Source organism: Pteropus medius, unplaced genomic scaffold (assembly GCF_902729225.1).
Source record: "Pteropus medius unplaced genomic scaffold, Ma_sr-lr_union100, whole genome shotgun sequence".
NCBI classification, from domain to species: domain Eukaryota; kingdom Metazoa; phylum Chordata; class Mammalia; order Chiroptera; family Pteropodidae; genus Pteropus; species Pteropus medius.
The window spans coordinates 2,462,378-2,484,472 of NW_024356248.1; the positions used below are offsets into that span (position 1 = coordinate 2,462,378).

Here is a 22,095-nt window from a genome sequence, read left to right on the forward strand (position 1 = left end):
TAAAGAAGTACAGATTAGTAGTTGATGGATGGTCACGGGGACGGGGAGCAGGGCATAAGGAACGCGGTCAGCATGAATGTAACGGCGAGGTGGAGAGCCAGAGGAGAGAAAGAGCGATGAGGGGGATCGTTTTATAAACTATATAAATGTCTAACCAATGGACTGTATGCTTGAAACTAATAATAAAATTAAATTTTTAAAAATCCCCTTAATGTTGTTCATTGTGAGCTATGGATAAAACAACTGGAAAGAAAAAAAAAAACCCTGTATTCTATTATAATTGGAAAGAAGCACAGCGCTAGCTTACACCAGTAACTTATGACTTGATTCACAGCAGGTAGCTGTGTTCTTTCTTGGAAGGGCCGTGGAGAGGCTGTGACACTCAGCTGGCCGGAGTTTACTTTGTCATGAGGCTGTCCCGAAGGCTAGGTTGAACAGTGTGGTTCTTGCTCGAGAGGGTGTCAGGTGGCTGCTGTGAATAGACCAGGCTATACCTGCTGAGGACTTTCTGAGTCCAGGAAGGTTGGGGTGACTTCTCTCCTCTTGGAACTCAAGGGAAAGTCACCAACTTGGTGTGTTAGTCTTATTTAACTTATTTTACAGAATTTTTGTTTCTTTATTTTCACTCTCTCCCATCATGCTTAGAAAAGGTTTGGGGACACAAAGAAAACTTAGTGCACGCACTGTGAACTAAATGTTTTTGTCTCCCTAAAATTCATACGTCGATGCCCTACTCCTCCCACTATGATGGTGTTAGGACGTGGGGTCTTTGGGAAGTGATTAGGGTTAAATGAGGTCATGAAGGTGAATCCTCAGGATAAAAAAAAAAAAAAGCACGAAACATGAGATCTCTCCAGCACAGGAGGACACAGCAAGAAGCTGGCCATCTGAACTCAGGAAGAGAACCATCACCAGACAGCGAATCTGCTGACACCTTGATCTTGGACTTCTCAGCCTCCAGAACCATGAGAAACAAATGTTCGTTGTTTAGGCCGCCCAGCCTATGGCGTTTTGCTACAGCAGCACGAACCAAGGCAGACCATGATTGACAGGAAGACACGATGGCAAAAGCTTCAAGATTCCCAGCCCCAGGGGACGTCAGCCACTCAGGTCACAGAAATCCAGCCTTTTAGACTTTTTGTTTTTTGTTGCCACATCACATGACAGAGGACGTTTGGTTGCACGACTTCCTCCCTGCATGCCCAGGTGGAATGCCCCTCCCCGCCACCACCAAATCCAAGGACAGCAGCAATTCTTAATCTCCGCTGAAAGGAAGCCCAAAGATCACGCGATACCACCGGCTTGGGGGTGTGTGTGATTTCTGGAACTCCTCCTCTCTCTCTAGTGCTCAGAAAAGCAAGGGCATGTGAGCGACAGTACCCTGAAAGCTGAGAAATGAGTCTATTACAGGCCCACATTCGATTCCATTAACATTCACTGACCTTGTACCACGTGCGGGAACTGGGGCAGGTATCAGCGAGATAAGTGTACATGGGATGATCCCACAACCTTCCCCGGGCACCGGTGCATTGGCTTAACAGTCGCCACTCTGGGAAATTCTTTTTTCATGGTTTAGTACGGAGACTTTGGGAAAGACAGAACAGTGATCTGAACCTGTCTCTGCTGTGTGACCTTGGGAAAGTCACTGAGCCCTGCCAGACCTTTAGTTTTCACCTGTCACTAGGCAGAATAGAAGGCCACATCGGAGTGCTTTGAAGGGTGCATGGATAATATATGTGAAATGCTTGGGACGTGGTATATGGCAGCTGTCATTTTTGTCTCACCCCCTGAGGCTTTGACCTGTTTTCTCCTGCCCCGTCCTGAGTGGACACGGGAGGGCAGCTGGCCATTGACTATACAGCTGAGCCTTGAACAACGTGGAGTTAGGGACTCCAACACCCCACACAATCTAAAATCTGTGTATTATAACTTTTGACTTCCCAAAAACTCAACTGTTAATAGCCTATTGGTTGACTGAAAGCCTTACCAATAATAATCGATTAACACATGTTTTGTAAGTTATATGTATATTCTTACAATAAAGTAAGCTAGAGAAAAAATGTTATTAGGAAAATATATTTATTGTAGTTACTGAAAATAATCCACGTATAAGTGGACCCGCACAGCTCAAACCCATGTTGTTCAATGGTCAACTGTACGTACGTTCCACCCCAGGCATGAAGATGGCTCTGAGGGCCCCTCAGTTCTCTGCTCTTCAAAGGGACAATTCCAGTTCCCTAAAGGCTGCCTTCTCTCCTTTCTCCCTGCCTTTCTTACGAACCTTAGTAGAGGTGCCCCACACTCACGACTCGCTGCTCCCTTCCTTGACTCAACAAACATGGTATCCAGTGTTTCTGGAGAGGAGATGTGGACTGCAGTTGCCATGGTAACAGGAGTGTCTCTCAAAGCAAAGGCCCCTGTGGTCCCGGCCCCCGGGCTTCCTCAGGCTCCGTGCCAGACTATCACTTCTTCGCAGCTACCAGATGGTAAGAGGAGACCTGCCCCCACCGAACATAGAGGATCATGAGCAGCTCAGTAAAAATCCCAAAAGTAAGGAATGATGTGGCTCCAAGACAGCCCAGGAGGCCAGAGACACTGGCCTTTCACAGTCCACATCTTCTTCATCTCCCATGAGAATTCGGACCATTGAGTGTAGAAGGTGGACATTCAGAATTTTGATTCAATAGGTCTTGGATGGGGCTCTTGAACCTGGTTTGGGTAGAACCTTCTACCGAAGCTCGGGCAGCAGACAGCACTGGATCAGAACTGAACACACCTGGGCTTGAAACCCAGCAGCCTCCTTACTATGGGGACCTTCGGCAATTCTCTTTATATGCTCAATTTGCCTCTCTCACCTCACAGGTATAAAAGCCTCGCAGGACTAAAGTAAGATGACAAGAACAACTCAACACGTGGCCCACAGTAAGTACCCAAGAAGATCCTGCAGAATCGACGCGTACAAATATATATATATGTATGTATATATGTATGTATATATATATTTACATATATATATGATAGACATATGCGCATGCATATGTACAGTAGGTGGAAAAGCAGATTATAAACAAAATATGCAGGATGATCATAGCTTTATAAATATAATGCATAGAAAAATAGCTAATGATGCCTTATAAGTTTGAAGATGCTTGTACTTTGATCCTCAAACTATATCTTTATGTACGCATCCTAAGAAAACATTTCTGGCATATTCATATGCAGACATATACAGGGATTTTTTTTAAAAAGCACTGTTTGTAATAGAAGAAAACTAGAAACAATCCGAGTCCACCAGCAGCGGGAAATAATTAGAGATACTGTTCGTCAACATAGACTGGATTATTTAGTCAGAAGAATGAACTAGACCTATGTCTATCCACTTGGAGAGATTTAAAAACATAATATATTGAGTGAGAGAAGTAAGTTGTAGAACAATATGTCCGGTGTGATACCTTTTAGATAAAATATGCACGTGTACCACCTATTGGATACATTTTTGTGTAATAAAAGTATAAAAACGTGGGAGAGAAGGGTGCCTACGCCACGCTGAACGGGACTTCTCTGGGGAGGGAGGGAAAAGGAAGTGTCTCAACAGCATCTGTATGGTTTTCTCTCTTAGATCTGAGCAAATAGGGCAAAAATGTAAAGATTTCTTCAATGTTGGTGGTGGGGATGCTTAGGGGTTGTTAAAACACCCTTGGTGCATTTCCGTGTGTTTGCAATGTTCTTCTGTAATAAAAGGTCTGGAAGAGTCTATAACAGAGCAGTGAGGACGGTGATCTCTGAAGGTAGCATTACTGGTGAGTTTTTTTCTTTATTTTCTAAATTCTGTAACATTTGTACTCTATCTAATTTCAGTGATCAAAATTAAAGCAACAGTTTTTTTAAAAATGAGAATATATGTAAAAAAAAAACCCCAGTAAATTGCTTGAATCATATCAATGCCCACTGCCAATGGTTCTTGAATGCTTACATGGGTGAGACATCTATGAGTTGTTTTTTTTTATATATAGTTTTAAATTCTTTAATCTCCTGCACAATGCTCAGAAGCAGGTATTTTTACTGTCCCCATTTTACAGATGGGGAAATTTTGGGTCCAAGAAGTAAAGGAACTTTCCAGGACAACAGAGCTCGTAAGAGGCAAAGCAAGGATTTGAACCCACTTGATCGGCACCTCAGGGCACATAGTAAATGCTCAACAAATCCTAGTTACCGTTATTATTAATAGAAGTTTCTAAAACTCACCTCCACCACTTCCTGAGCCATGCCCAGGGCCAGGCCCCCTCTGGGCTCTGCTGCGGCCAGCCAGGGGGCTAGCCAGGGGGCCCGGGCGGCGTCAAAAGCTGCCTCAAATCCCGTTTCTCTGTGGTAGATGCAGACAGAAGCATGAACCACGTGCTCAAGGAACCCAGAGGAGGGACAGTCCAGGAAGTTACTGCCGGCGAGGTGACCTTTGGGCCAGGCCTTGACAGTCACGTAGCATTTCATGGGGGCAGGGGAAGCATCCATATTTACCAAGGACTTCCTCTGTGCCCAATGCCTTATATCCATTGTCATAAAAGACCCTCATTATAACTCTATGAAGAGGTGCCACTGTGAAACCTGTTTACTGACAGAGGGGCTCAGAGAAAGTAAGTTACTGACCCAAGGTCACACAGCTTGGTGTTGGTGAAGCCAGAAGTCAAATCCAAGTTCGCTCCCCAGATTCACTCTTTACAACCGTATCAGGCAGCTTCAACAAGCCAGAGATGGCAGGAGGAACTCTGTGTAGGGGGTATAGCATGAGCAAGACCTGGAGTCAGCACAGGGCCCAGTGTGTTAAGCTAGAGACTCGAGTATGTGAAATTCAAGAATAAAATCCCCTAGAACTTGGCCCTCTATGCACAGGGCAGGGCTGGGTTTCTGGGTTTTAGTGGAGCGAAAACTCTGCTGGGCTGGGCTGGGTTTTCCAAGGGGCCTGTCCCCACCCACCAGCTCTCAGGAGGGACTCTGGTTCGAAGTCTGTGAGAGTTGCTGGAGCAGCAGTTTCTAGGTGAATGAAGCTTGAGCGTGGGCAAGGGGTGAGCATCCCCCCAGCTCCCAGGCATGGTGCTGAGACCTTTCTGAGGTGGCCTAAAGCCCCCTTAAGAGAAGGGTCCCTTCCATGTCAGACATTCAGAAGCTATTAGGAGTCATTGGCATCCTTCTTAGAAAGGAAACACAGCCCTTCCCAAGCAGGTGGAACTTCGGGCTGGGACCAGAATGTCTCTTTGGGGGAACAGGGAGCAACCCTGGCAGCCGTGCTTCCCCAGGCGTGTCCCATCTGCTCCAAGCTCCAAGCTCCACCCGCCACTCATCCAGGTTCAAAGGAGAAGCTGGAAGACGCTGGGGATGTTCAGCCTGACTCCATGGCCACCTTGTGTCATTGACAGCTGGAGGTTGGCAGCAGCCAATGGCTACATGGCTAACTGGTCCCAGGAATTCAAGTTCAGGAAACAAATCTGGGTTCCCTGGAAGTGAGGTAACATCTGAACACCTACTATGTGCCCCTGTTTTATACACACAGCGCACACTTACTCATTTCCATAAAGGCCCCAGGAAGTCTCAGTTTTCCGGATGAGAAAACAGGCTCGGAAGGATGGAACGACTTGCCTAAGGTCACAGTCACTAGGAGGTAGAGCCAGAATATGACTTCAGGTCTTTCTAAGGCCACATTCTTAGCCGTCAGGCCTTATGATTGTGTCATACTCCCTTCCACAACTCACGTCTTGGGTGCTTCTGAGGTAGGTGGCTTAAAGCCTTGTCACGTTCCTGCCTGTCTTAGCCCTGAGTCAAGGAGGTGCATTCATTCATTCCTTCATTCATTCTTCTCTCTTGGTCAGGCTCTGTGGCAGGCCCCTCAGCATGGCAGAGGACAAAGATGCACTCAGAGTTGATTATGATGGGGTATAAGAGCTATCCGGTGTTCAAAACAAAATACTCTGGGAAAGGTGGAGGTGAGAGGGAATAATTTTGACACCAAAGAGTGGGGGACAATTGGAAGGGGTTTTGAAGGATGAGTAGGAGTTCTCAAGGTTGAGAAAGTGGAGAGGAGGAGATATCCAGCTTTTGCCCACCAACCTGGGAGATCTAACTTGCGCCTTTCCAGAGGGCAAGTGGGCTAGGAGAGGTGATGTAGGGCAGTGACCTGCCACTCTCTCTGTATGCCCTGCCCTTTTTCCCTGCCAGTGGCCTGGCATCACGGGACGCCCCCATCTTTCTTTGCAAAGGAGCTGACTTAAATGCTGGGAAGACGATGTTGCTTTCTCAGCCCCTGAACCTCGGAGATGGCTAACACCTCTGGTCAGTGCCTCTCCCCACGGTACCAAGTCTTTAGGGCTCCAAACTGGGCCAAGTAGACACTTGGCTGAATGTTTGGTCAAGGTCAAAGCATGATGGACTCTCGGGAAGTTTGAGGTAGGCATCCGAGTCTCTGGCAACCAGCGCCCACTGCTTTGGGGTGAGGGTCTAGCTCAGCCAACTGACTTCCCACTTCCTCACTCCCAACCCTACCTCATCCCACCCTCCCAATCCGCACCGCCAGCTGCTGACTTTGTTGCCAAACTGCAGAGTCCTGGGGAACTGAATTGCCGAGAAGCCGAGAAGCCGAGAAGCCACCGCCGTAGGGCTGGGGACAGCCCGGCAAAGGTGGGAGTGTGTGGGCTTTGGAGTCGGCACCATGTGGCTTTGAATCCCATCTCTTTCTCTGAATACCACCATCTGGATTTCTTAACCTCTCTGAGACTCGGTGACCTTTGACATAAATAGTGATGCGAATCTCAACTTCCTGGGGCTATCAGGAGATTAGAAGGGAAAAGGGCCCCACAGGGCTTGACTCTCCTTAGCCATTCTGGGAACAGTTGGCACAATCCTGTACTGCAATTCTGAAGCCCCAGGTACCCCCAAACTGAAAGTGTTTTCATAACTCAGTTAATGGTGAAACCTGACCAGAACTGATGCAAGGCTGTTCATAGTCTCTTATTTATATTGTGTGCTACGAAAAATCACACATTTCGCTGCAGAAATGTTAATGTATTTGACTCCAGTGGCTGAGACATTATATAACATAGAATATATGCACCATGTCACCTTTCTCAAATCTAAACAGTCTAGATTCTGAATCGCGCCTGGTCCTACAGATTCCAGAGAGACTGAAGACCCAAAACGGTTTCCTGTTTCTCCCCTGAAGTAGCTGTGTGCAGATCAGTTCTCAAAATTTAAGGCCAGAAGAGTCGCTCTAACTCCCTCTTCCTCTCTCCTTGTCTTTCTGAATGGAAACTCTCATCAGAAAAGAATCTCTTTTATAAATCAATAAAGAAAAGGCACAAAAAAAAAAAAAGAAAGAAAGAAAAAGAAAAAGAAAAATTGGGCAAAAGGCAGGAAGGGGCCCTTTACAGATGAGGAAATGTACAAGACCCACAAAGGTATGAAAAGTATCCAGCCTCGCAGTGACTGGAAGAATGCAAAATCAGGCCACCGAGAGATGCTATTTTACTCCCGCTAGATTGGGGACGACCAGGAAGTGTGGTAATGCTGAGTGCTGGTGAGAACGGGGATCGGTAGGGACTCTGTGTGTTGTTAGGGGGTGGGGGACGGTAAAGGTAGCACGATCACTTTAGAAAACACTTCCATAATCATGACTCAGAAATTCCACTCCCAAGTCACACACACACACACATACACACGCGTGTGCGCAGCTACGGGCTGAATTGTGTCCCACCAGAAAGGATACGTTACAGCCCTAGCTCCCAGTACCTCAGGATGCAACCTTATTTATTGTGGTGAAGTTTCTACAAGCCAAGGAATGCCAAAGAATGCCAACAGATCACCAGCAGCGGGGAGGGGCTCAGAACCAACCCTGCTGACACCTTCAACTTGAGCTTTTAGCCTCCAGAACTGGGAGACGATACGTGGCCATTATTCGTGCACCAGTTGCTTCTGGGGGCAGAAGCTGGGGTCAGCCCCAAGGGGTGTCTAGGGAATTCTGGAAGGGAGGAGGAAGGTGGAGGGATGTGCCTCTCTTCAATTTTCAGATCGCCAGACTCCATCCACCCACCAGTGCTTCATGGAACTGAGTCTCACAGCTCTGTTGACGTAGCTAGAGTTGAGACAGCCCTCCTGGATGCAGGTGACTAAAAATTATCCGGAAGGATCCCCAGGGAGGGCTTTGGAGTCTATCCAGAGAGCAAGAATTGAGGAGCTGACATTTTTTCTCAGAGAGGTTTGGGAACTTGCCCAAGGTCACAGAGGAGGTGGTGGAACCTGGACTCAAATGCTGGTCTCTCGGCCCCAGAGGCCATGTTCTCGAGGCCACCCTGACAAATGTGGACCAAAAGCAGCTCGATGCCCATCAACACAGCCACCTTCATGCTAATGAGACTAAACTCCTGTGATGCTCCAGAGACTTGCACCCTCTTGCTTCAAGGGCCAAGGGCCACGGCGTGTGAGGGCGCTGGGTGAGATCTCTTTTAATGTGGTCGTGACAACGTTTTTACAATACGGGTGACTAATGTTTACATCATGTCTGAAATTTCAGCTGGAATTGGGTGGACGCGATAATGAAAGGTGGTAGAAATGAAACCAACTAGTGCTATGACTTTGGGTAAGTCCCTGCCCCTCTTCGGGGTCTCATTTTCTCCGTGGCAAAACGGGCGAATTGGACCATTCAGGGTCTGATGGCCAGAAGGGGAGGGGACTCTCCTTCCCCTGAATGCCTCTGATTCTAAGTTGTCAACCTGACTGAGCTTGCCTCCTTCACGACACAGCCCCCAGCTGTCCCCACTCCTCCCACCCACCTCCTTCTTCTTAGCGCACTGTTTCCCAAACCAGACAGTCGAAGAAGATTCTAGATTCAGCTGTACTGAATCACAAATTATTCCCTTTCTAATTCTTCAGTCCTTGGACTTCAAAGTCACCTTATAGGGCTGCGCGGCCTTTAACACCTAAAGCTTTTTAACAAGGCGGGAACCGATTCGGGCTCAGATGGCAGGCTAGTTGATGACTCTTTTGTTTTCAGTGCCTTTATTTGTTTATGAAAACATGTTCTATTTATTGAAGTAATATTGGTTTGAGATATATGATAGGGCAAGAGATTTCTAAGTTTAAATCAACTTACTTATTTTTATAAATGGAGTTGCTTGTAAAAAAAAAATTTATTACAATCTACACAATAAGAGACAAATCAGATCACCTCCTTTTATGCTTAAAACTCTGATGATTTCTCATTTCCTTTGGATTAATTCCAAACCCTGTGTGTTCTGTGTTCCCTGACACCTGCCGACCTCTCCACTTCCTCCATACTCTCCCTCCTTCTGGAACCTCTAGCTTGTCAGCCTCATTCCTGCATCAGGGCCTTTGCACCTGAATGATCTCCCAGATCTCCTAATTCCCAGCCAATCTCATCAATCAGATCTCCGCTCCAATGCCCTCGGAGACCTCACCTGGATCCCCACACCAGCCACTTTCGGGCTCCCTTACTTGGCTTTATTTTCTTGTCGCACATATTTCTTTCTGAAACGATACTATTGGAAAGAATGTGTTTGCTTGTTTGTCTATTTTCCGCATCAGAATATAAGCTTCTTGAAGTCTGAGGCTTTGTCCCATATCCCTAGAGGCTGAAAACAGTGCCCAGCATGTAACGGGAGCTCAACAAATGAATGGCAGGAATTGTAAAAATGGAAGGAGAACTGGCCCTGGTAACAGAGAGGAGCCAAACCAAGTTCCCAAATCTGAGGCGAGGCAAGATGGTGGCCGCCAGAGGCTCCACCTGAGGGGGACTCACACACCTGGACCTCGTCAGCACTGGCCTCCAAGGCACTGAGTCAACGGCTCCCACCCACTGAGCCACCAAGTCAGCGACTCTGTCGCGGGAAGGAAGATGGAGCCATAACGTCATCAAGAAACTGTCTTTATAATAATTGATTCAGATCAGAAGCGTTAATAATGTGGCAGCTAGAAGTTAAAGGTTCGAGGGGAACCAAAATATTTACATAGTCTCAAGGAAACTGCCCAAAAGATACACATTAATTTAAAGGAGAAAAGAGTTAACAGGACCTTGGCCAAGCGATCAAAGTTACACTATCTGCGATGGAATAAACTTGTAAAAAATAATATAAAGAGTCATTTTAAAATGGAGTCAGAGCTGCCATCCCAGAGAAACTGTCTTTTAGGTCTCCTCGAACCTTCGGAATGTTCAAACTGGGCAAAATAACCTCAGACTGGGCCTAAAGCACTGCATCGCAAATCACCGATCGCAAACATAACAGGAAAGCAAACATCGTGACCACCCGACTGAAAATTAAAAACATTCTTTAGAATCAGCCTCGCTATGTCCGCTTATCTGCACCCATAGAACTTCCTTCCTTCTATACATCCCCTTGGCCTTCACCTCCTAATGAAACACAATCTGGGTTTCCGCCTGATCGAGCGCTACCTGAATAACTATTCTTCTGGATCTCCAATAAGTGCTTGTCGCCTCTCCCTTTGCCCTTTTATTTTTGGGTGAACAAGCTGATACCACGTGCCTCGTTACGGCACACTAAAGAAGGTCACAACATCCCTTTTGTGCTCTTACGGGTGAAGGAGGCATCAACAGACAAACCCAGAGGAAGGACATGTTACAGAATAACAGGGCTGTACCTCTTCAAAAAGATCAACGTCAATGAGAGGGAGAAAAACCTGAGAAGCTATTCTAGATTAAAGGAAAATAAAAAGACACGAGAGTAAATGCAGCATATTAAATGGAAATCTCTTTAGCCTTAGAAGACATTGTTGGAACAACTGGAAACATCTGGAAAAGGTCTGTAGGTTACCTGATAGTACCAATGTATATGACCCGATTTTTGATGAGCATATTGTGGGTATATAAGAAAATGTCTTCGTTTAAAAAAAAAAAAAGAAGACACATTGAAGTATTTAGGAGAAAGGGAAATTATGTCTACAGCCTACTCTCAAGTGGTTCGGGAAAAAATAGACACATAAAAAATAGAGAAAACGATAAAGCGATTGTGGTGAAACATTAACAGTTGGGGAACTGAGTGAAAAGCTTGTGGAACGTCTTACTTCTCAGAAATTATGCTGAAATAAAAAGTTAAAAAATATATACCTGAGAGGAAGAGAAGGCAGAGTGTGAGCCCCAAGGACAGGGGTCGGGGGTGGCTGTCGAGATGTCGCAGGCAGAGTGGCTGTAGGAAGCCAACTCCTCGCCTCACTGGGCTGACATCTCAGAGACCAAACAGGGTCACCTGGGGTCACATCAGATCACGTCGGACCACAGCCCTCCCCTGCCATCTCCCGTGGCGGGGAGGCCGAGGACAAACCTGGCTGGCCCAGGGCACACACCACGCCCTTCTGGGTAGTGTAGGGAGAGGCTTGGGGCAGGGCCTGCGCACCAGACCTCTCGCCCTGCTCCTGTGACTTCAGGCACCTCACTCCCCACTCTGCACCTCCGTTTCCTCCTCCGACAAATAAGGGGGTTAAACATTAAATCTGGGGCGTCTTCCAGCTCAGATACTGTCTTGATATCTCTAAAATTCTGTCTAAAGAGTGCAGTACGCTTCTCTCAGGAGCTTAATTCACTGGGAGAAGCGAGACAAGATTCTCCCTGGGCGGAGTCAGGGATGGACCTCCTGCCCGTCCAGTGCCCAAGTCCCTGCCTCTGTACCCCAGCCCACTCCCAGGAACCCTCGGCTGGCAGTGAAAAACGATAACAGAAAATTAGACTGAAGGGCAGGTAAAATCCTGCCCCCGGCCACGTTTAGGAAGAGGCAGCTGGTGAGAGTAGGTCTGTGACTGGAAAGTGACTCCGGTCCCCGTCCTGTCAGCAGCTGGCTACCCGGCTCGGAACCCCCAAGAATGTTTGCTCTTCTGGAACATGGACAGAGCCGTGCTTGGCTTTGCGCATAGCTAAGAAGACACGGCGACTTCCCCTCTGCATTCTCCCTGGCTCAGGGATCAGTAGGTGGCTTCCAGATTGGAAGCGGGGGGCTCAGATGGGATCCCCAAGACTCCTTGAGAAGCGCTTAGCTCTCAGGTTCCTCCTCACTCCCACGGCCTGTGTCCCCACCCAGCCTTAGCCCCCACAGCTGTGCACTGACTCCCGCCCAGAAAGCCCAGAAAGCGGGGTGGCCTGGAAACTTATAAGATGCACCTTCCAATGTGCTCCCCAGCCCCTAACGCACGGTGGAGACCCAGGAGCAACCCCTTTTGCAGAGGAGAGCAAGGAGATCACTTTCCCTTTAGGGGACCCCAGTGCAGCCATTTCCCAAGGGCTCCACAGCTTCCCCTGCCCGGGCTGGCCTCTTGGAGGCTCTCTCTGCGCCATTTTCAAGCAGAAAGCAGTCAGACCACAGGAGTCTACAAAATGGTGGGCGGAAACCCAGGCTTTCCTCTATTCCCCCTCAGTTGTCCCCGTGAGCTCCTCCCTGGCCCCAGGCTCAGCAGCAGTGGTGGCCATGGGGCTCTCTAGCACCTCAAGGAGCCCCACATTTCCCCCACATGCCTCAGCTCAGCCCTGGGCTTTTGGAGGCTGCCATCCACCCGATTCACAGTCGGGAAAACTGACGCTTTCCGTGGACACTCGGCCGGGAGGTGGCTTCAGACCCACAATCACGCTCAAGTGTATTTTCGCCCCGGTTCCATGATAGCCCAGCTGATGGTGGGTGAGGTGAAAGGTCCCCAAAGAACGGGGAGAGCTTTCCTGCAGAAATCCTGAGGGGGCGCCATCTACCCCCAAACCCTGCCCGTTTTCCAGGGCTGGGAACCAGTATGGATTTGGAGCCATCAAGTTAAAGATCCATCAGCCGTGCGATCTAGGAAGTCGCTTCTGCCTGAGCCCCGGCTGCTCCATCAGTAAATCGGGCTGATAACTCTTACTTCCTAGGGCTGCAATTTGGAGAAGACAGGTTTATGAACTTACAGAGTGCTGCGCGGGAGGCCACTAAGGTTATACTTGCCTAGCTCACATTTGTCAACGCTCCTTCTGTGGGCCTGCCACTCTGTTTGGCATTTTCGCGACTTTCAGCCCTCATGACCCACCAGTCTGGACGAGTCAGGAGAAGGAAAACAGCTTGAATTTCAGCTCCTTTGGAAACTGTGGCCTCACCCACCCAACATGCCCTGTGGGACCAGCAGGGCTGGCTGGTCACAATGACCTATAGCCAGGGAAACCCTTCCAGGGCTGTCACCTTGCCTGTTCTGCCTCCAGGCTGCTGCTCGAATGGGTCTTTTTTGCCTAAAATGCCACGTTCCCCCCTTAATATTTTTATTTTAAAATTAAAGACTCACAAGAGCTGTGAAACTAGCACGGAGGGATGTCCCGTGCCTCCCTCATCCCTCTTCCCGCCATGGTGGTAGAGCGTGTAATTGGCGTAAGTCACCGAAACCAGGAAGTTGCTGTTCACACAACACAGCCAGACCACCTCACCAGACTTTGCATGCATTCATTTTTTTTCAAATGTCTTTGTGCCTGGGACGTTATGCCGTCCTTCTCTGTACGCGAAAGACTTCTGTCCTCCATGTCCAGTCCCCTGGGACAGTGATGTCCCCCTCTCTGGGAAGCAGCCTTATGTCTCTGGGAGACTTGAGCTCTCCCTTCTCTGATTCTCAGCTCCTGGAGTCAGTGCAGCCCAGTGATGGAGAACATGGGTTTTGAAGACCTACCGACGTGGATCTAAACTCAACATCAGCTGCCAGCCTGAGACAAAATCCAAAACTTTCTGAGCCTCAGTTTCCCCACCTACAAAATGGAGCGAGTGCCCCAATGTCTGGGTGTTACAGGATAATTGGAGCTGATGCTTGCAGAATGGTTAAGTCCCCTGCAATGGATGGTGGCCGTGACTGTCATTGAATTGCTCCTTTGGTCACTCCTATCCCAGACTGATCCTTGTGTGTTTGACCACCTTCCTCACAATATTTCAAGTGGTCAAGGGCAAACCTTCATATCTCGTATCTCAGTGGCAGCACAGGGCCGGGCACACAGCAGTTGCTAACTAAACGTGACTACACGCCTGCCGGGCGAGCTTTTCCCTGGCATGTGGTGCCTCTTCAACTTCTTTCATTCATTCCTGGCCCCGGTGGGCCGGGTCAGTGCCTGGAAAATCCCCTGAGGCTGGGCCATGGTGAGGGAGGCAGCCACTTTTGATTCCATCTGTCCCTGACAAGCCTTCCTGGGGGCCCCAGGACCCAGAGGCCCCCGAGGGCTGTCCCTGGATGCAGCGGTGAGGCTGTGCGCCTCAAGGGCGGCATCTGCGAGACCAGCCAGGCCACTTTCTTCTATGGAAAGATCTCTGAGCTGCCAGTCTGAGACCTCAGCTCAAGTCCTGGCATTTATCAGCTGCAGACTTTGGACAGGTCTCTTATCCTCGCTAAACCTCGGTTTCCTTATCTGTACAATGGGGTTGTCACGTGGGTAAACGAGCTCATTGTGCAAACGGCGTTATGTTAACCGCTAAATCCTGCAGTCGCATATATGAGATCTTTGTCCTTGCTGTGTAACATTTATAAAATAACATTTTGGAGCACTGCTATGTTGGAGCATTTTCAGATGCATTATCTAAATTAACTTTCACACCTTGGTGAGCTGGGTGTTTTTATCTGTAGCGTACAGGCACAGAAAAGCTAAAAAATATTCCTCCAGATCATGCAGAGCTGGGATTGTGGAACTGAATTCTCACAGCAGGGTCCAAGATTCCACAAAGCAGGATGCCAGCTGGGGTTACCGTGTTGTGCCCATCCTATGGCTAGTTTCTAACAGCTGGATCTGCTCCGCAACCAGTAAAGTCTCAAGAAATATACATAGAGGACCAGATTTTTAGACCGGGTCTTTAGTGCTCAATTTGCCCATTTTTGCAGAGAGGAAAGAACTTGCCCAAGATTACTCAGTAAGCTAGAGCCAGAGAGAGTTCCAAAACTCCTTCCCCACCTCACCCCTCCTCAAGGCTCCTTCTCCCTCTCAGCTAGGGCTCAGTTTCCCTGAGCTGAATTGGGAGACATGAGTTTGGGCACCATCCTCAGCTTTAAGGCTCACCAGGGAAATCCAGGGCCTGACCCCAGTGCCTGGGGACAGCCTGACATGAGCCCTTCGTGTCCAGGGCACTCCTGGGAAGGCAAGCAGGCAGTTTCCCCAGGCTCGGTCAGGTGAGGGGACATGCCAACCTACCCCCGTGTCCTTTCTCAGGACGAGTGCCTCCAAAATGTCGGGCACATACCCAGTGGTTAGAGAAATGACTTAGGTGGTCACTAACGTGGTCACCACTGCGTCACTGAAGGGAGTCATGCCCCCTTTCCCTTTCTGAAAATCTCCCAGGGGGCTACCACTTAGCTAGCACTTGACGCCTCTCTGATTTCTACAACCCTCTCACCTTCCCGTTTGAGCGGAGGGAAAGCAGCATCTCCGCATCAGGCCAGAACTAAAGGACATTGTTTCATTTCCATTATGTTTGTTTTCACCATCACTACCATCAAGGTGATTTACAATGGCTTTCTCTTTATGGGGGCAATATAATTTTTTTTTTTATTTCTAAAAAATAAATGTATTTATGCTTTAAACTGTCACTTAAGAGACTATTAAGTAAATTGTCAGGTAGACGGCAGCTTTAGCGAACACTGGGGAGCTCACCTCGCCCCAATCTGGCCAGCGGGGCTGGCAATGAGGGTGAGATGGAGAGTCTGGGGGCCCCTGTGACTGGGGAGGGAGATGAACTTGGAGATTCCAGCCCACCACAGTCTGCTCAGCGCTGGGCTGAGCAAGGGGCGTGGGCGTTATTTGGTGGTTTTATGGCTGTGCTCTAGGCAGGGGGCAGGGGAGCCCAGTCCCTGTCCCCAAGCCCCATTTGGGGCCACCTCCTTGTCCCGGGGCCGGGGGCAGGGAAGCTGATTCTTCATCCTCTGAATTCAACATCTGGGAGCCGAATTTCATTCCTGAGCTTTCCTAAAAGAATATGAGGCTGACGTGGAACAGGCCTCGGTAACGCAGACTGAATGAGGGAGGCCGTGGGCAGTTTCTCATTCATTCTAGATCCCTCCGTAATCATTTCCATTTGTCTAAATGTACCAGCCCCAGCACCTTAGAAAGCTGCCTTGTCCCACACCACCTCTATGGTGACAGCCACGCCATCTGTCCCTGCCAGTCATTGACCTATGACCAGACAGCCAGACTAAGCCAGAAGAAATACAAAAACATCTGTCATACGTTATTATTATTATTTTTTTAAATCTATGTTGTAGTCTTGCCTTTCAGGGAGAAAGTGAAAAAAAAAAAAAGAATAGACTAGTAAACACATTGGTTTAATTTAATCCCATCAGATGATGAGGATAGGGAGTGGACGTAGAGAATTAGGTTGTATAACTTAGATTCAGAGGTCATGGGTCGAGAGACCAGCCCAGTTGGAGGATATGGGCTAACAGAAAGGGCACTGCGCATTCGTCAGCAACACACACGATCTTACCTTCTATTTTGGCAAAACAACAAAAAAAGGTGATCTCATGTCAGTTCAGCTGCTCTAGATAACCCAAGTTACTCAGAGAGCTCCTGCAGCGCCACAATCCCTTTCTCCTTGGTAAGTAGCTCGTAAGCCCAGGAGAACTTGAATTTAAACAATGGAGATGAGATAAACAAAAACCATCGTGTTCGTACATGTGTGTGAAGTGTGAGCTGGGTCGAGTACTGTGTGTCGGTGTAGAAAGTCCTGTATCTGTGTTGTTTAAGAGCGTTTGGCCACTAGAATTTCTCATGAATGCAATCGAGTAGTTGACTTCGGTTGCAATTTTAAGTTGGACATTTTGAGAGAACTTGATGATGTTTCTAAACATTATTGGACTATTTAAGAGAATATAACATTTACTTTGTTTAGGTTTTTAGATCTAAAGCAATCTTTGAAACCCTTGGGAAGGTTTTGCTTCTTAGAGGTATGTGAAGCATTTATAAGAAAATCGAACTTATGAAATTTGTAAATGTAGATTAGACTATCTAAGGCAGTACTGTCCCAAACAAATATAATGTGAGGTATATATGTCATTTTAAATTTTCTAGTAATCACACTTTTAAAAGGAATAGGTAAACTCAATTTTAATAATAAAATATATGTAACCTAACATATCCAAAATATTATCATTTCAACATGTAACTTATATAAAAGTTATTGAGATATTTTGCATTTTTTTTAAGACATCTTCAAAATCTGCTGTGTATTTTACATTTCCAACGCATCTCAATTCGGACTAGCATTTCCAACGTACGTCTGGTGGTTACTCTATTGGACAGCACAGATCTAAGGGAATTTAATCGGCTACATTTGTAAGTGGTATTTCTTATTTAAGGAAGCTTACTCTGTTCAACCTGATTTGCTGAAATATTCATCAAAGACCCTCTTGAGAGTTGTAGTTAAAAATTACTGGAATTTTAAATAAAACGAGATTCGTATACTGACCATATAAGGTAAGAAAAAAATAGATTTTCTCAATTTAACTTAAGACATCACAATGGCTTTTTTGAAGTAAAAGCCTTTCAGGGCACATCAGCAAGAATCCACCGGCCACGGTCCACCTTGGCGCTGCCGGCGCGGGAGGGCCCGGTTCTCTGTTAGCGAGTCACACATGGAGTGTCAGATGTGACCAAGCCTTTAGGGACTGTCTGCCCAAAGCACCCCATTCCGCTGACAAGAAAACTGGGGTCCTCAGAGGAGAAGGCGCACACGGCGAACTGGAGGCAGAGCCGGGTAACACCTCCCCTCTCCCGACCCCACCCCACCCTGCCCAGTCAAGGGCTTCTAGTTCATTCTCTCTGGCCCTTCGTCTCCAGTTGGCTGATCAGGAAACCGAGGCACAGAACTGGAGGGCACAGAACTGGGGGCCGTGGACCGAGGCCCCCACGAAGCACCGGCAGAGAATGGAGAGCGCGGCTCCCCAGCCTCTGCCCTGGGCTCTTCCTGGGTCATTCACCAGCCCGAACCCAGCCCTGACGAGAGGCTGGCCCAGAGAAACAGCTGCGTGTGTGGCCCGGGGGGGAGCCTAGAACAGGCCCTGGAAAGGGACACGGAGAGGGGAGTCCTGCCCAGCACCCACTGCCACGGCCAGGTCTGCCAGTGCCCGAGAGGGCCTGACTCCAGCCGCCTGTGGCCCCAGCCTGCAGCCGGATCACCCCACCAGACTCCACACGCCACTCTCGGGCTAAAGGCCCTGGAACTTTGTCATTAGCCTCATTCTCCCGGCTCCCCTTCCTCCCTCTCCTCCGCCGATTTGCTTTCTATCTTTCTTTTTTCTCCTTGCGGATCCTCATCTCCTCTCCCCGACCTGGTCTGCCCAACACACTCTCTGGCCAGGGAGACCTCGCAAGCAGATCTGGGTCTATCTTGCTGGGTCCTGCCAAACTAGGGCCGAAGGGGAGAACCACTCAGCAGGCCTCCCACGTCGGCTGTCTCTGGCCACACCAGACGCTCCCACCCTCCGTCCCCTCCACTCCCGTGGGGGGCTTCGGCTCAGTTTCCTTCTGCCCGCAATGCCCTGCCCGTCAGGCCATACTTCTCAGCGGTACGAAGTACACCACCGGGGACCCTTATGAGAGCTTAAGGAAGGGACGTTCAATGTCATTAAATCGAAATCAAGGAAACCGTTTCTTGCTCAGAGTGCTTTCAGTCCCCCTGAAAAGTCAAGGGAAAAAATGACACTTTGGAGCCAGATGTCCTTGTCACCCACCTCGGCTCCCCTTTCACAGAGACTCTGGCTTCAGGTTCAAGGGCTTTTACGTTCCTCTAACTCTTTCGCTAGCACGTAACAGAAATTGGTTTTCACCACTGTTTATTTTGGGGCTTACTTTTTACCTTTTATTTATGGCACATGATGTCAATTTTCCATTTGTAACAGTGACATAAAGTTTCCTTTCAAAACTAAGCTTGTATTAGTAACAAGTGAGTCAATTGGATACGAAGGCGAGTAAGCCGCTGTACTGGGAGTGGACGCGGGTCAGGCGTGAGTGTCAGGATGACACAGGACAGAAGGGTAGCGGACCGGGCTCATGGGGCCCCTTCGCTTCACAGTGCTGAGCCCTGCCCAGGCCCTGGGTTCCCGCTTCCCTTCGGGCACTGTTCAAGGTCAGTTCCCCAGGCCCGGGGCGGGCCGGCAGAACTTTCAGACTCAGACTTGATTCTGAGCCAAGGCTGGTGGCTGGGCCTCATGGAGAACACACCGAGGACCATGGTGATGGGAAGGGAGGGACTCGCTCTCTGGCTGTCTGTCTGTCTCAGCTCCCAGCCCAAGGCGGCTGAGCTCCAGGCGCTCGTGGAAAAGCATGACAGGCCAGGTTGCCCCGCACGGGCCGAAGGCGCGCACATCCCCACTCCCGGAGCTAAACAGCTTTTCCTGAACCAGTGCGAGGTCGGGAGGCTTGGAGCACATTGCAGAGTCAGAGAGAACAGGCACCCCTTAGCTCCCCAATCTCTCAGTCCTCCCGGGCCCGATGTCCCTCCCGATATGGTCTTCCTCTGTCTCCCTCACACCAGACCAAAAGCAATCGGCCCAGAATTCTGTTTCCATACCAACCCCCAAATGTAAGGGTCCAACTGTGACAAGATCTCTCGCATCTCCGGGCCCTGCCCAGCTTGTGTCAGCTTGGGCCCCGCACTCGGCCGGGGCCGACAGCATCCGATGAGCATAGCCCAGGGCTTGAACCTTTTGGCCACCTGTCGCCCTGGCCCGGGTCATGAGGGTGCCTTGGCACCCAGGGAGAACTCACGAACGGGGGAGATGGCCCTCAAGAACCTTCTTGTTCATTTGTGTCTTAAACTACCCCCAAATGGTTGTGCCAGAGCCACCGGCGACCAGTTGTCCTCAGCTCCCCTTGGCTTCTAGAACTTTTTCTCAGGACGGCTCTTCTGTGAGTGGTACCAGCCTGGTGAGCCCAGAGCCTGGCTTTGGGATTGAAAATGCAATCACCAGTGGCCCCCATCTCTCTGGAAGGCAGATGGTTCCTTCCTGAGAGCTGGCAAGAAACGGAGGGCTGGGGGAGTTCCCGAGCCTATGGGCGGGAGGCGCCTCCCTCCTCAGACCCTTGGAGCTCACCGGGAGGACAGTGCACATGACCTCACCCTCTCGGCACTGCCCAGGCATAGCGCCAGCCCCTCCAGGGGATTCCTGATCCCCCTCTGGGCCCCAACTGCTGCTGGCACAGCTGGGACCTCCCTGGTGCCAGAGCACAGTCTCCGCTAACAGGCTTCAGAAAGGCGAGTGTGAGAAAACAACCAGAACAACGGGGCCCAGAGGCCAGGACCCAGATCGCCCCGCAGGAGTGACAGGAGGTGGGGAAGGGGGGCTACCTGAGAGGGCCACCGTCAGCAGTCCAGCGGTTACGAAGAAGAACCACATGTCTGGAGTCATCGCCGACTGCTGTGCGTGTCCACCGGCGGGAAGCGCCATCCTAGGGCCAAGAAGTGGACATGGCCACTGAGTGTCCCTCACACCTACTCTGTCCTTTGCCGCTCCTGTTTGTACCTTCCTCTCTGCAAGAGAAAGCGCTCTTGCACGCATGCGGCCAAACTCAGCCTGTGAACGTCTCTCACGCCTCTGTACTCTACTTGTGGTTTTGGTCTCCAGGAAGCCAGGCTGGTATCGTAGAGGTTGGTAGGGAGAACCCAGGTGCCTCTGCTGTGAGCCCACCAAGTCTGGCTGAACCCCAAGAGTCACAGTGAGACACACACACACACACACACACACACACACACACACACACGCCCTAAGGAAAAAGGAAGTCGAGGGGTCCTGCCTCATTCCTGGAGACCCAATACATAGTAGATGCTCAATCAATACCAGCTGAGAGAGTGAACAAGAGACCTGTCTGTTCCATTCCGTGGAATCTGGCACTTAAATCTGGGATTAAATCTGAAGGGTGACTTTGTCCTTGGGTGCAATGACGGCTGGGAAGAAGGAGGGCGTGGTCTTGCACTTGTGAGAGGGAGAGCCTCCATTGTCCCTTGGGGAATCGTAAATTGGGAAGGGCCTGAGAGATGCATTGTCCCCATCTATTCTGCAGGCTGGAGCTGTCTCCTAAGATGGCCCAGGAGAGCCCAGTGCCCACCACCAATGGGTCCCGGGCTAAGCATGGGAGTCAGGCACGGGAGCTAGGCCCCGAAGGATGAGCAGGATTTCAACAGGCAGCAATGGCGGGCGGCCTCTGGGCCAGAAGGAGCAGCGGGAGCAAAAAGGGGAAGCAGGAAGCCCAGGGCTTGTGTGGAAACACTCGGTTGTCCAGTTGGGCTGCACTTGACACGGGGAATGAGGCAAAGACCAAGCGTGTTTAATTCACCACTGCACTCTCTGTGGGGCCAACAGTAGATGCTGAATAAACGTTTTTGCATGAACAAAGGGACAGATAACTTAATTTGGTTGTCCAAGCAGAAACTCTTGAAGAAGTTGAGTGCAGAGGAGACTCAACAAGGTTCCATCCTGGCCCTTTCCTGTATGACCCCATCTCAGACTCACCTGTGGAATGAAGAAGATTCCTCCTCTGGGTCCCTTCTGGAGGGGCTTTGGATGTCCAGGTTTTGGAGCCACAGGGAGCCAGGCCCCTCCCACCGCAAATCCTGCCCTTCCCTGCAGGGTGGACCCAGCTCTGGCACCAGCTGAGGCTGCCCTCTAGTGGAAGGTCTCTGGTAGCACAAGTGGTGGATAGGTGCCTTCAGCCTCCAGATGCAATTTCATTCAACTGACACTTAGACTTGAGTGTGGGGAACTCTGGAATGGGCTCTGTGGAAGGCGAAGAGAGGGAACCACATCCCTGTCCTCGAGGAGCATATAGGTCACAAACGCAGGTGACCGAACCTCAGGCCTGGGTAAGAGGAACACAATGGGGAGTCTGGTGAGCCAAGTCCTAAGAGACATAGGTTTGAATGGGCCAGGAAAGATGGCTAGACTTCATTCCGTTTCTGGAAATGTGGTAGACAGCAAATGTTGAAAAGTTTTCCTGAAACAAAACACACGCATGCACACAAAAAAGCTGGATAAAAATATTTAAAAACGTATTTAGAAATGCATTGCTGAGGTGGCAAGAAATTAAGGATAATTATCAGAGGTCAAAAATAATAAGAGAAA

At 49.4% G+C, this 22,095-nt stretch overlaps 1 protein-coding gene across 4 annotated transcripts in view; it reads right to left on the minus strand.

Annotated features, from left to right (window-relative positions):
• Positions 1-22,095, minus strand: part of CD6 (CD6 molecule) — a 44,713-nt gene that overhangs the window by 18,613 nt on the left and 4,005 nt on the right. For 2 of the 4 annotated variants that reach the window (XM_039860276.1, XM_039860275.1), the window contains exon 1: positions 20,325-20,553. In XM_039860276.1, coding sequence (XP_039716210.1) covers positions 20,325-20,535 — 211 coding nt within the window. In that variant the 5' untranslated portion in view covers positions 20,536-20,553. Of the gene's footprint in view, positions 1-20,324; positions 20,554-21,486; positions 21,568-22,095 lie in introns of those variants that run through there. The other 2 variants (XM_039860278.1, XM_039860277.1) reach the window with 2 other exon arrangements.